The 14,842-nt window shown below is 36.3% G+C and overlaps 3 protein-coding genes across 3 annotated transcripts; all 3 read right to left on the bottom strand.

Annotated features, from left to right (window-relative positions):
• Nucleotides 1-49: 49 nt before the first annotated feature.
• Nucleotides 50-3,391, bottom strand: trnau1apa (tRNA selenocysteine 1 associated protein 1a). The gene is made up of 9 exons (XM_079485693.1): nt 3,195-3,391; nt 2,973-3,070; nt 2,786-2,885; nt 2,633-2,685; nt 1,883-2,014; nt 1,685-1,804; nt 1,179-1,350; nt 1,046-1,079; nt 50-775 (listed from the first exon to the last, which is right to left on the bottom strand). The coding sequence occupies exons 1-9, from the start codon at nt 3,216-3,218 to the stop codon at nt 597-599; spliced, it is 912 nt and encodes a 303-aa protein (XP_079341819.1). The 5' UTR covers nt 3,219-3,391; the 3' UTR covers nt 50-596.
• Nucleotides 3,392-4,212: 821 nt separating this feature from the next.
• On the bottom strand, nt 4,213-9,317 carry sh3bgrl3 (SH3 domain binding glutamate-rich protein like 3). Its single transcript, XM_079484378.1, has 3 exons — nt 9,142-9,317; nt 7,075-7,242; nt 4,213-5,986 (listed from the first exon to the last, which is right to left on the bottom strand). The coding sequence occupies exons 1-3, from the start codon at nt 9,184-9,186 to the stop codon at nt 5,921-5,923; spliced, it is 279 nt and encodes a 92-aa protein (XP_079340504.1). The 5' UTR covers nt 9,187-9,317; the 3' UTR covers nt 4,213-5,920.
• Nucleotides 9,318-12,099: 2,782 nt separating this feature from the next.
• paqr7a (progestin and adipoQ receptor family member VII, a) lies at nt 12,100-14,181 on the bottom strand (the record flags this gene model as incomplete). The annotated part of the gene is made up of 2 exons (XM_079485085.1): nt 14,035-14,181; nt 12,100-13,173 (listed from the first exon to the last, which is right to left on the bottom strand). The coding sequence occupies exons 1-2, from the start codon at nt 14,092-14,094 to the stop codon at nt 12,100-12,102; spliced, it is 1,134 nt and encodes a 377-aa protein (XP_079341211.1). The 5' UTR covers nt 14,095-14,181.
• Between the last annotated feature and the right edge of the window lie 661 nt (nt 14,182-14,842).

Genomic DNA, 14,842 nt, shown 5'->3' with positions numbered 1-14,842 from the left:
CGGTACTGTGATGTCACACGCCGATCGGTCTGAGCGCAGATAGATGCATGACAAAGTACCACAACAAAGTACATTAAAATGTAATTTAAGCACACAGATAGCAAATTCTGCGCAAGTGCTATTGTTAATAAATAGAACTTCGTTAATAAAAAAACTGCTAAAAATCACCTTTTGGCAACTTTATTTAAAATAGAAATAAACAACTCATATATTTCTTGAGGCTTTCATATAGGCCTACTTCAAACTCCAGAGGTGGATGAGATAACAACATTACTAAAGGTTAATGCCTATCTTCAATCGCAATTTGTTAAAGAAATGTAATCATAATTTTTAACAATTAAGTTATATTTCTACCCAGTTCATTTGCAAAACATTTACTTTGTGCTTCATACAACACAAGAAAAAAATATACAAAAAAATGGAATTGTTTTATCCACTTAAACAGCACCATAACAAATAACTCATATTACTGCTGCCTTCTTTGACTTGTGTCTTCTAATATTAGTGTATTAGTTACTCTGCACATTCAATTACTTCAAGAATAGGTTGCAATAGCCTATAAACAAATACTACATGAAAACAAATGTATTTCTTCACTAGTTAATCTCCTCGTATTGGTAAATTGGCTCAGGTAGGTAGCACATGACACTACACGGGACCCCGTCCCACGACTCAGGGGGCTGGAAAAAGCATCCGATCAAAGCACTGTAAAATTCTTCACTTTGCTCCATAAATCTCTGATTTTCCTGTGTCACATTGAGTTCAGAGTCTGGATCTGCAACACAGAGAAACAACACGCAGCTGTCACAGTAGAGGAAGTGAATTTAGTGGAATTAAAAACAACATAATAGAGAACTATAATGAGAATGGGAACCCCTCAAAAATAAACATTTAAAGCGACTCATCTAATAGCTTAAATACACTACAAGACTTTTAAAATGTAAACAGATTTTTTTTAACTAGACATCATACACTGAAAATCTGGGCAAAATCTGAGCAAGCCCTGTAGTGTATTTTAGATGTAAATGTAAAAATGCTTTCTTACACTCTAGGTCATCATCTTCTATTTCTCCATAATCCTGTATTTGATCATTTCAAATAAAAAAGGATACAGTTTTATAGTGAGGAATACACATTTATGCCAACTGATAAAAGAACACGTGTTAATTTCACATTACCTGTGGGATGTTCTGAGAGTAGTTCATGTAGTTGTAATCATGGCTCCAGTCATATGACGTGGATTGGTCGGGGTACTGTGCATAACAACACTGGTTCAAATATAAGTTATGGCTGTTGTAGCTTTCTGCATGATATTGCCAATTTTGACTTTCTGTTGACTCTTTCTTTTTCCTAGCATAGAAAAGGATAAGATCAATTTGTTTTGTGATAAGCGTATGGGTAAAACTTCACAGTTCTAAATCAGAATTACACAATTCAAACATTAATGTTTAATACATACACAATGATTCATGAATGAACTGAAGAGAGACTTTCGACCAAAACACTGGCAGTGACAATGCGTTGTTTTTTCTCAAATAAAGTTATGATATGTATGCTTTTGATGTACACAAAGTAATGCCAATTTTGACAATTAGTCAAAAGTCCCTTTCAGAAAAAGAATACAGAAAACTAAAATAAAAACAAACCACTCTGATGTAACAACCTCAACACATAATTTCCTCACAGTTTGTTTGTTGCCAGACTCAGGCGTAATGGTTTTTTCCCAAGTCCAATAGCACCCTGGTGTTCTGCCAAGGCCCGCCTCTGATCTCTTTCACTCTCAAAGCTCACAAACCCACAGCACCTAGGAACAACACCATTTCAAAAGGGAAATGTATGGAAATGAAGAGCCTCGTGCAAGAGCTCAGTAGTCAGATCTCACTTTGAGTAGCCGTTGCTGTCCAGAACGATCTTCCCACTGCAGCAGGATGAGAAACGATAATGAAAGAACTCATACAACATGCCGTCATCCACGTCTGGAGTGAGATCTGATACAAATAGGGAGAAAGTAGAACTGCAGAAGCAGCAATGAGATAGCGAAAAGAACATTTTAAAGGCACGTGATAGATTGCTCATGGCACAAAATATTATGTTTTGCTGCTCATCGTCGATTTTCTGTAATGTTAATAAAATGCCCTTTTATATTGCATTTACTTTCAGGATGGTCTTAAGACAGTAAATGATGTATTAAACGTAATAGAACATAACTTAGATGGTTTTGTTTTGTTATCGTGATACTTTACCCCAAAGTTATCTATAATGGTTTAATGACACGGCTGGGGTTTGAAAGCAGTATTAAATTGATAGTTCACCCAACAAATTCTGTCAATTTATTCACACCCATGCTATTTTAAACTTGTATATGGCTTTCTTCTGTGGAACACAAAGGAATGTTTCAGAAATGGTGGCTTGCGACCATTACATGGAAGTCCACAGGGGCCAATGTGGTTTGGTACCCAGCGTTCTTTACGTGTGTTTAACATTACATGAGGACGAGTAAATGTTTTAAGGATTCTCAGTATATAAAGGCTGCTACAATATACTGATTTCTGGGAGTTGCATCGGATTTTACATAATTAGTTTGTACCAAGTAAGAAGTCAGGAGATGATATAAACACAAACATTTTATCACCTGTTTTCTCCATGTTTCCCATAAGTGGCACGACTCAACTTGAACCTTTTAGGCTGTAAAGATCACAAAAATGTATATTTATTAAGATTATGTAAGAATTGAATCTCATTTCTACTATGAATGTGGTGCATGAAGTGTGCTGTTCATATTTACAGGTGTGGCTCCAGGAAAAGGTTTTCCATTCACTTTGCGAAGGCATCTCTCTACTGAAGTCTCATCCACCAGCTCCACAAAACCATAACCTGCAGCTTCCCTAGAGAGATGATCCTCATTCCCATCATTCAGACACACACGCACGCACGCACGCAAGCAAGCAGGCAGACGCACACACTTCCCTTACCCTGTTATTTTGTCTCGAATCAGTCTGACTCGCATCACAGTTTCTCCCATGTGAGCAAAAGCTTTGGATATGAACTCTTCATTCATGTAGGTCTCCAGCTGTTAACACATACGCGCGTTAAAGGACTTACTGCCATGATGTATGCGTTGTAAAAAACAGATCAAAGGTCCTAGTACACGTACAGATGAATATAAATGTGTTGATTGTTTGTCTTTGACTTACGTTGCCCATCCAGAGGCTGTTCATTGTACTATAATGTGGATGAAATCGAAATGATTTTATAGTAAGGTGCAATCCGGTCTTTATTCATCTTTTGAAGGAACAGGCCGTAAGATTGAAACGCGTGTCAGTGTTTATAGTTGGAATATGCTGTCCAACAGCGCCATCATGAGGCAATAATCAGCAGCGTGTTATAGGACAGAATCTTTGGACGGAGTATCCCTTTAAATAATTGAACCAGTAAAAATACTGTTTGGAAAATAACAAAACCTTGACACAGAAAAAGCTATTTGCTCAGACTGAAATCTTGACCTTGATATTTATTAAATAGTTCAAATTGTATGTAAAATATAATATAAACACACAAATTGTTATAAAATTCTGTTATACAGATTTATGGTTACAGGTACTAAATTATAAAGTGCTACATTTTATAGAAAGCGGCATTCATAACATAATTTTTCACAATTTTGCAATGTTACTTTCAATATTATATGGGAGACAAGTGTATTTAAGAGCCATTTACAGCCAGCACCAGTGAGAGTCCAGAAGTAATAGTGGGTATAAATAATTAACTACAGATCCCTCATTTTGTGTCTAAATCCTGTCTGTATGTGCAGGAACATGTCGTACATGTGCAAAGATAAAGATAATCATGTCAGGTGCCACAGTATCAGGCCCTACATTTAAAACACTCATTCAGAAGTATCAATGCACTTCTCTCATGACATGTAATGAAAATTCGAAATGAACAGGATTTTTATGGTATAAATTAGAAACACTGTAAAACAATGAAAAAAACTAGATGTAGTACTTTGAAATATATAATTTTACTGTCAAACATCATTGGTTCTTCTGACAATTTCTAAATTGTGTAATATGCTAAACTATATTCATGGAGTACAACAGAATATTTTACATTTAACATTGATTTACGATAAACCTCGTATTTAGATTAATCCTGATCCATTCACTCTTTTATGAATGTACATATGTTTAGTTTCGATGTCGCTTTTACTAAATATATAGGTATATGAATAAATATCCTGTAACGATAATATGCAACATTTAAAAAAAGTTACATTTATTATGCATTTTTATTTGACCCATACATCGCAATTTCACCATCTTCTTGGAAGACACAGCACTTCTTTTCCTAATTGTTGTTCTTTTATTTTTGGCCTAAAAGGGCATTGGTCCAAAAGCAAAGCAGTACAGCACGAAGAGACAACAAGAACCATTACAAACAATCATGAAAGAGTAAGATTCACAATCATTTAAACAACCAGCTGTCTGTGTCAAATCCCACAGTCTTGAACTTAACCAACCAAATCTGTTAGATGACTTTAAGACTGGCAGCAGCAAACATTACAGATGCTTGATCAAATCAATAAACAAAATAGCTTGATTCAAAATTGTAGACTGTGCCAAGTACATAAATATAGTACCAATATTATCAACACAATGTGTCGCGAGATAATTGCTTAAAATGTCAATGCTACGATTTCCAAATAACTCCGCAATAGATGGTTGGTGGAATTGTGGAATGTCAACTTTTCCTTGTGGAGTAATTCAGCTACTGCAGAGATTATGAACTCTACGGTTGTGGCAGAAGAACTGAGCTCATCATAAACCCTAGGAAAGTTTACATTGTTATTCGTACAAACACCAACATTTAGTGCATTACAAGAAAAAAGTACTGTTGTATATCTGCATATTGAAAATGAAGCCTAACTGGGACCATTTAGAGGCACAGTTTCTGTTCCAATTGAGCAGATATCCCCGGGTATATTTAGTTATACAATAAAATAAGTGTATAAAAAACTTTTTCCAATTAGGTATTGTAATAATTAGCAAAAAACGAAATATGGACACATATGGTAATGAGAATCGATTTTGTCACAATAGAGAAACAATGCGATACTGGTCATAACTTAGGCTTCATTTTCTTTCTCTACATTTCTTTTTTTCTTTTGATTCTAGGGTGGATATGACCGGGAATTTGTAGACTCTAGTTTTGGTCTAATCAGAGAATAGAGGCATATGCCCATATGAAAAATACATTTGCACAGATATTAATTGGCACAGTTCAATGGAACAGACCACTTTTTGACTCTGAAAGTTGGGAATGTTAAATGGAAATCTGTTTCAAGCAGCACACCTGTGGTTTAAACACTGTTGAACGAAACAATACAATGCAACTGATTCACACATATTGAAAATGATGGGCTTGTGTTTTAAAGGTACCAACACACAACCAATTTCAGATCACAGGTTATTAACCATTTTCAAATGATTTATCAGTACTAAAGAAAAGAATATGAAGGCCATCAAAACATTTATTTTGGTCCTGGACAGAAAACGGTCCTTGTATTTCTTGGACTTTGAATTAGTTCAGTCTGGTTGCAACCCAGATTAGTTGAGCTAATTACGTCCAAGTGCTCAGATCCAAACAAGATTAAGACAAATTAGTGGCATTTATGCATCTAAGAGAACACGAGAGAGCAAATAACAGGATAATCAATATAAAAGCACAAAGGGAAATGTGTGACCGTTAAGGGTAAACAGGTGGGTATGTGCTTGATTGTGTTTGGCATGTGGCATGGCATCGATACATAGGAAGGTGGGTACCACCAGCGGAGCAGAGGGCGACAGGTAGGCCTCCCTTCGGTAATGTGTACATTGCGAAGTGAAAGGAAGAAGGTGTTGGATGCTACCAGGTTTAGCTCTCATTTAATCTTCAGAAACTGTTCCACTGTGTCTTCCTCCACTGAATCAGAAAACATTTCATAGTTCTATAAGAGGAGGAAGCATACATACAAACAAACGTTTCATTTTAGTAATATTATCCATGCAGTTCAAGTTGGAAAATTTAGATTTCTTACTGAATTAGCATCTTGCACATGACACATTGGGCCTCATGCATGAAACACGCAGATAACATGCAAATTACTCGAAACTTACTCCTATATTTACGAATGTTTCATGAATGAGGCTCGTTGTGTTAAAGACATTGTTTATATTGAAAACAACACCAATAGAAGGAATATATTAAAGGTTTAGTTAATTCAAAGTTAAGTACGGTTTTCCACTACATTGAAAGTGAATGGGGAAGCTATTAAATAGTTCTTCATACAACATATGTGTTTGGTTTCTTAAGTCCTCATGTTTTATGTAAGGAGGAACAGACCAAATTTTAATTCATTCAGATTCAAATGGCATCTTGATGCAGTACCAGGTATGATGTTTTTGACAAAAAATGGCACTAGTTCTAACAACATGTCTAAATGCATACGAAACAAAGAATAACATTTAAAACTGCAAGAACTTCTGAAAAAGACTTTGTTTCCCACACAAAGTTATTGTATTGTTACTAATTCTAAGACACAGCAAAGATCTGATTCAAAACTACGACAAAACATAGGCTGCGTCCAAAAGCTTAGGCAGTTGACTTGTTGCCTAAATTAAGGCAATGGCTTTGGAGGCAGCTTTACAAACAAAGGCAGCTCAGTGAGACGGATTCGGACTGGCTTCATAGGCAGCGTAAAATGCGTATTTGTACCAACCAGTGACATAATAAGTATTGTAGTTTTATTGTATTATTGTTTAACAAAAGTGAAAATTTTACTTAAATTTGATGCATTCTTGCCTTGGAATACAGCCTCTGAAAGCAACATTTTAGTTTTCATAATTTTCTGCCTTTTGGATCAGAATATGCTGTACTGTTTCATAAGGTGGGTAACCACCTACTATGTAATAGGAAAAACATGGATTGCTGGAAATTTCTCTCGATGGCGAAGAAAAGACAGACGATTCAAATCAACGATGGGGAAAGTGTTGAAGTATAGATAAAGTAAAACACCCTCCTGCCAGTCATCCTTACCCCACAGTACACGTCTTCATTGAATATCTGAGGCGGGATTGCAGTGGGGTTACCCGATTTACTCCTCATCTCATCCCGAACTGCACCTCCCACTGCGATGTCAATCAATTCATACCGGATGCTCTTACTGTCCAGAATACGCATCACCTCAGCCTGCTGAGACTTGACCTGAGAAACATCCAAAACTCTAAGGTCTATGATCATGCAAAAAGAAGTTGCAAAAGACATTTTACATTTTACAGACTGGTATTCACAAGAAATAATAAAAATGACTGCGGTCAACCTTTAGTTTTGGGTGCGTAGATTGATCAGTAACATCACTTTCAGAGAATCTATCCGTACTCGCTATATCTTCTTAATAAATTGTTTATTTTTCATTTGCAACAGAGCAATCAACAAACAGACGTTGCGGCAACAAGCCGATGCTGATATGGTCACCGAGGTTACACAAAAATACTGCACACAGTTTCCACTGATGCTTTACACATCGAATCTACTCTTACTAGTTGTAAGATCTTAAAGGATCAGCGTGTCGTTTTTTGGACAGAAATGCAATGTAATATACGTAACTGTTTTCAGAGATGTATAAAGACCTTACATAATAAAATGTTTTTCTGAGCTATTTCTATCTACATACATGTAAATGTTGTAGCCGCCGTGTTGTTTTTACAGTAGTCAGACGAACTGCTCCACAGAACGTGTTTCATAAATACGTTATCTCATTCAGGAAAGAAGCGAAAACGTGACGACATTTAAATCCTTTCGCAGCATCCATAGTGCTTAAAATGGGGGGGTAAGTGTGGAGTGAGCGGTTGGTTGCAAAGCAGAACTTCGCTGCTATTAAGATGCCACCACTAACATGACACTTTAGTCCTTTACAATTACTCCAATAATGATTAGAAAGCATTTCAAAGGGCACTAGTGACAATACAAAGAAATTGACCCTTTTTACTTCCTAATAAGGCAATGTCAGACCATTGAGGAGGAAGTTAACTTGCCTGAACCAAATGTTTAAATACAGATAACACAAAGAGTCTTTATTTGTTTATTTTATCAACCAAATCAAACATTACAACAATGTAGACCAATTTAAAATGTGCACTTTGACTTTTAAATTCCAGTCTGACTATAACAAGCCGAGTTGATGATTAACAATGAAACGCTGTCTGGAAAGTATTCGCTTTCTCGCTTCAGCAGGAAGTGTGCTTAGGTCATCTGTACCATTTCATTAAAGTAACATTAAAAGTTCAGGTATAACCATAGACAGGCTACTCACATTAACATTTTTCTATAATTCTTCTTTATAACTGCTACATACTAACTACAATATCTTCAAAATGTCCATAAAGTTGTACGTGAAGGTGAATGTTTTTTTTATTAAAAACAGATGCGCAATACAGAATTTACGAGTTCTCAACTGCGCCGAGCGGAAATGACCACCGTATGACATCGAAGTTCTGCGAGCAGCATAACGCTACTGATGTAGGACACGCAGTCGAATCGCTCTCGCGGTACACTGACGTCATGTTACGCCGATCGGTCTGCCGTCTGCGCATCGCCGTTATCGAACTGTTCCCATCTCATCGTTGGCCATCACGACTTGTACTCGTTTCAGAATAAATAAATGAAATACAACTAAAGTACATCAAGTTTTGGGTTAATCCGTTGTTTTGGGTCACGCTTCCTTTAAACCAAGCGCGCTGTATTTAGTCTTCTACACATCGTTACCAGGAAAGTAATTACAGAGGAAACATTTAACGGAGGAATGCAACAAAACAACATGACTTCCGCTCTCAATGCGATGCGAGTTTGTTTCCTCTCTGCAGCTCACTTATTACAACGACTACAGTTGCGTCTGCGAGCTAACTAAAGCATATAAGATGCTAAAACAACACCATGCCTATGCATTCTTATTTCGCTGCAACGCTTAAACCTGGTTAGATGTGCTATGAGGAGAGCATGGGTGTGTCCTCAAGTCTAATCCTCCATTTCACTACTATATAAGCATGCATTGTTCAACTGCTAGGCTTCAATTCTGAGTTGACATGGCAACATGTTTATACTCACCTCCCTTGATGCAGTAACGGTGGTGTAATACAGTTTGATGCTCATGGTGGAGGATCTTGATGCGTCTGCGTGAATATGAAGGCGAGCAGTTCCCTGTTCTCTTGTTCCTGCAGTCGCTCGTTCCGCCACCGAGACCCGCTACTCTCTCATTTAAAGAGACAGTAACTTGTTTTTGCATAAGGCTGCTTACTTTATTTGGTTAAGAAGTACTTGCTAACTAATGTTAAATAAATGATACAAATGTTAATAGAAATAAGTAGTGTATGTAAAAAAGTAAAGGTACGTTAGGGTCAAAACTATTATTAAGTTTATTTTTAGGTTTGACAGGGCAGGGTTAAAAAACAACTCCTGAAATACATCCAACATTTCAATCAGAATAGTAACAAGTAAGTCATCCTATATAATTGATTCATAATATATTACAAACAATCTTAATAAGTCAATACATGGGAATCATACAGTAGATTACTTTACGGAAAAAGATTTTAAGAGCATAAAAGTAAGTTTGTGCATATTTTGTCTGTTCATGAGTTGTGTATGCATGTGGATAATGTGACTGCAGACCGGGATTTATGCAAAGAAGATGAATTCTCCTTTGTTGTGTTATCGAGAATGCACAAGGTGGCCTCATATCACCTTTCACTCGGTGAAGGGAGAGAAGCAGATGGATTACCAGTTTTCTAGCAGAAGCGTTTTTGTACGGAATATATCTTGATATAGGCATTTCATGACAAACCATATAATATCTGCACCCGAAAAATACAAAATATTCTAATGTGACATTATGAAATAATTTGACAACAATGTAGCACACTACTGTTACACGAAAAACAACATAAAACTTGTTTGATTGAAGTATTCTTATTAAACAATGACACAAACTCCCTATTTCGTTTCATAATAAAAATGACTAAAGTAACAATTATAAATGGGGGATGTACGTTTACTTTTTCAGATAAGGTTTATCTGTGTGTGGGCAGTGTTGAAGGTGGGCCAATACAAACGTACCTCATACAATGCGTACCAGAAAGGAAACTGCCAAAACTGTGTTTCCAGTTCGCTCATATGGTACTTTCAAGATCTGCCTTTTCCCATCACTTTTCTGGAACACTCTAAATTTGTTTATATTGCGTGTAATGACATACAGATTTAAAATCAGGCCTGACATAAGAAAACATTACCTATGAAAACATAACACATGAGGGCAGTACAACATCTCTTAACAGTGTGGCGCTTTATTGATAGAACTATATATTATATTATAAACAGCTGTATTGAAAATACCTTCACGTGTTAAACCTCCTTTTTGGTATTTGGAGTTTTATCATAACGGTGTTTTTCTGTAATCTGCTTTATAATGTTGGTAAAATAATGTATTTATAAAAAAAAGTTTAGAATTGTTATGTGATCTTACCACTTTCATTTTGTTGTGGAATTAGTACAGCGATTTTGCAACGTTTGACATGTTCCTGGTTCTGGTTCACTGTCCAGGAACAGCATGCCAATCTAACAAACACAGACCTAACCCAATCTCTCACTCTCACCCCACAGTCTCAAAATTGCAGTTTGAAATGGTTTTCTACTTCATAAACCTGAAATCAATCACATTACACCGAGTGGATCAGGTAGTTCCAGGCTTGGTCTGTGTCAGTGACATGGTGTTAAAGGAGTAGTTCACCTTAAAAAAAACTCTTGTCATTTCAAACCTTTATGATTTCTTCCTTCTGCAGATCACAGAAACATTTATTTGGAAAATGTTGGAAACCTATTGTAACCAATACAAGTGAATAAGTGGGCTGTTGAGAATTCTCTGTGTTCTGCGGAAAAAAGAAAGTCATAAAGGTTTGAAATGACTAATGTGCCGAGGTGGGTAGAGTAGCCAAAATCTTCACTCAAGTAAAAGTACAAGTAATAAGAGAATTTGTTACTCAAGTAAAAGTAAAAAACTATGCAATGAAAAAACTACTCAAGTAGCTAGTTACTTAGTTACTTTGTATCTGATTATACTGCATATACTATTCATAAAATTAATTTTAATGTTTATATTAAAATTATAAACAAAATGTTTATTTTATATGTTAATCAATATTTTAATTTAACAGCTAGTGTTTATTACAAGTAAGATTTGACTGATTTTTGTTTTATCCATGGTCATTGGTTAGGTACGTTAAAAAGTGTTAGAAAGGTAAGAGTGTAAAGTGACATTCAAATAATTTTAAGACATGAAAAAATGATCACAGGTAAAAACAGACCTTCGGCACAAATCCTGAAAAGTGAAGCCAAAGCAGTTTGATCGCCCCTGATGGCTGGCTGCAGTACAGGTAATAAACCCCGCCCTCTACATGTAAACAGGACGTAAACAAAAAAAATCTAAAATACATATTTGATTAAGGTGGATTCTCTCATTTTTGTTCAATTTTATCACGATAATGTATGTACAAGTGTTTGTTTGTCTAATAAATGAGGTTTTAGTATAAGAGTGGCAACATGTTTGTTTGTTTGCAATTGGGTCATGGGTAAATATGGGCGGGACCTTGATACTGGGGCTCCACCTCATGTTGACTTCTGAGCAAACTTATCTGTGCCATATCTGGGATATTTCAACCTGATCTCACGGAAATGCGTACTTATTTTACGAGTTGGCTTTTTCATAGGAATTTGTACGTTGTGAATCTAGAAAAAAGCAATACTGAAGCCCTGCCCCTAACGAAATCATACAAATCAGCCAAAATTAGCCACATGGTAAAATAGTTACGTTTTTGCTGTGATTGTGTTGGACATTTTTTACGGTCTATAGAAAAGCTTTTACATCTTAAGCTATATTTCTGCACAAGATGAGTTTAAAGTGAAAATATTATAACTTTATGTACCACAATTTCATGATAATTGTATTACTACTGGATATCATAAAATGTGTGCAAAGCTATCCACCTACAATAAAGATGCTATTCAGATGTTTTACTTTGTTTTATCTCTGAGCAATTTTTTTACATTTGCAAGCATATATATGGCTATAAGTGCACAGGTGACCAATGTTAAAACATATAGGAATAGAAATAATAATGCCTCCCTATCAGCATGGAAATGAATGTAGATGTGTCTTCGGTTGAGGTAGTCCAAATATGAAGCATTAATCTGGCAAAGGGTACACAGAACCAGCAGAACATGGAATATTTGATGACCCTGACCCAGGAAGTCACAGTGACCTGGGAACCAGCACTGCGGTAAAGGGTGTGTAAAGAAAAAAACACTTGTGAGAAAAAACACTACTTGGCCAAAGTGGAAAATCAAAGCAGATGTGCTTCTAGAATCACTCCATGTCCAAGAAAGTAACCAAAGGCTAATACGATGAAACACAGGACTGCTGTCCCAACAATAAGCTATGGCTGAAGGCACCACTTGGCTAACTTTCCGAACCCACGAAGGTAGGCTGTAATTCCAGTATGTTCCATAGCAGCAGCAGAAGCAGGACAGACAACACAGCAGGCTAGCAACAGGCATGAAAAGGCCTTGGACGTGCTCATACCAACTTTCCTCGATAGCATAGTAATAATGAGCCACTGCACTCCCATACTGATACAGTGCCACACCTACATAGTCCAAGAAGAAGAAGGCATAATGACAAACTTCAGATTTTGCTGCCAACAAGTGGGCCAAAGTGCTGAAGGTCATGTAGGCCACTGAGGACAATAGAAGGATGAGAAGAGCCCAAGAATGAGGGTCGTTAATGAAATCTACTGTCTCTGTAAGATGTGCTGTCTTTATCAGGACCACTAGCGCCCCAAGTAGGTGAGTCCAAACATTTATTGTCTCGTTGTGACACTGTAAAAGAGACCAAAAGTAATACCGCCAGTTCCGGTGGAGCGGCCGGTAGCCAGAGTGGACGTATCGCTCACGGAAAAAATGAGGAACCTCTGTGTCACTTAGAGTGTCAGGCATGCAAGGCATCGCCTCTGCAAACATCTGAGGAACCCGCCTCACCTTCTGCAGGTTAATGAAGGGTCTCCCAATCTTCTCCATAAAAGTTGATCTCTAGAGCACCAGAAAGATCAAAATAATAGAAAATAAGCAATCCATGCAGTTTAAATGGATTCAGTCTCTCATTTATTCACCCACATTCCATCCCATTATATTATGCATCATTAAACTTTTATGAATTCTCAATGACTTTAATCATTAAAAACTTATCAAGGGAATCTAATAAAACATAATGTTGTATTCCAGTGTTGGACACACTTCTAGGGAGAAAAACATTTAAGGAAAGTGAGACATGAAAATTAAACAATAAAAAAGTCATCTTCCTAGTCCCTTCTTAGAGCATTAAATACTCTTTACACTTCTCTTTTTCTCCATTTACTCTAAGCAACACCAGGAAGGATATTGTGGTGTTGGACTTTCAAAATAAGTTAACACAATGAGAAAATATCACATTTGCCATACTTGGGGTGGTTCCTGTAATCGTTTAACTATTATTTAGTATAAATTCAGTATATTTAATCCAAAGTATTTTATTACTTTTGTAAAGTCTGACTGTCTGTCATCTAATTATAATTTTAAATAGTCTTCTCCCTCTGTATTTTCGTTATTTAAATCTTTTGATGCCCTTTTTTCTACTAGGCCTACACTAAATTCTACCCCTTAGTAAAATAACTAAAAAATAGACAAGAAAATATTCTGCCATACACAACAACGGATTGACAAACAACCTTTTTCTTTACTAGATGCAGCAACTGGTCAATAAAGTCACTGTATAATAGATGCTACAACTACAAACTGATGAACTAAACAGGTTGCACTTCGAAAAATGATCGACACCAGCATGACCTTTTCCGTCAATGGACAAGAGTCAGACGCAATGGCCAAAAGACGAATTATACATTTGTATTGGCCTACCTCTACCAATGTCCTCCGTAAATCTTGCACCACAAATAATATTCGAGATGGAGCTGACATCCAATGTGAACGAAAGGAGAACTTGCTCGTGTATTATCTCTATTCGTCACGCCTTCTGCCTTGGGGGCACTGCACAAAATAGACGCACTGCAATACAAAAACATTCCATACAATTAGAAAATGAAAAATATTGTTATTATATGGAGGATCTTTGAAAGAACGGGAGTTTGTACAATTGCTGATATACTGTATCTTATTTTCTCTGAAATAGCAGAAGCCTATGTCACTGACAGTTTTCTTAAAATATGCATATTTTTAAACGGCCGCTAGAGTTCCTCAAAGCACATGCTATTATTCACAATGTACTCTCTGAAATTTGTCCTTTAATCTTATAGTACTTTTTTTTACGACAATTCTTGCAAAATACTACTGGTTACACATCATGTCATATTTGACACATATTGGAATGGAGTAAAAACATGTGCAGAATAAAGGTATAGTGCACCATAAAACCTTGAAATACCAAGCAATACCGTGTAATAGCTTCTCTTTAAATGAACAATGATCAAAGTAAATAACAAAATAATGCTGTATATTTTTGATTTATCTTGAAAAAGCAACCATTGTCAAAGCACATGCCAGTGGTGACTACAAAGCAGAACAAAGCCTCGATAAAATAAGAATGAAGTAATGCAGTTTGATCTTTTAGCTTAAACCTTTAACCATGTGTGAGGTAAAATAGTCAGTATTAGCTTGAACCATGAGGTACTCACCTTCCCACAAGAAAAAGTGTTTTAAACTAAGTTGT

The sequence above is a fragment of the Barbatula barbatula genome (assembly GCF_947034865.1).
Source record: "Barbatula barbatula genome assembly, chromosome: 21".
Classification (NCBI taxonomy): Eukaryota; Metazoa; Chordata; class Actinopteri; order Cypriniformes; family Nemacheilidae; genus Barbatula; species Barbatula barbatula.
Note: the sequence above shows the minus strand (reverse complement) of the source record. Positions and strands in the feature narration are given on the sequence as shown.

Coding starts and splice junctions, on each gene's coding strand:
- sh3bgrl3 (XM_079484378.1), bottom strand. CDS start 9,186: ATGAGCATCAAACTGTATTACACCACCGTTACTGCATCAAGGGAG. Junction 7,243..9,141: donor CCGTTACTGCATCAAGGGAG/GTGAGTATAAAC, acceptor GATGTTTCTCAG/GTCAAGTCTCAGCAGGCTGA. Junction 5,987..7,074: donor ATGAAGACGTGTACTGTGGG/GTAAGGATGACT, acceptor CTCCTCTTATAG/AACTATGAAATGTTTTCTGA.
- trnau1apa (XM_079485693.1), bottom strand. CDS start 3,218: ATGAACAGCCTCTGGATGGGCAAC. Junction 1,805..1,882: donor GACAGCAACGGCTACTCAAA/GTGAGATCTGAC, acceptor TGTTGTTCCTAG/GTGCTGTGGGTTTGTGAGCT. Junction 1,351..1,684: donor AGTCTGGCAACAAACAAACT/GTGAGGAAATTA, acceptor TTTCTATGCTAG/GAAAAAGAAAGAGTCAACAG.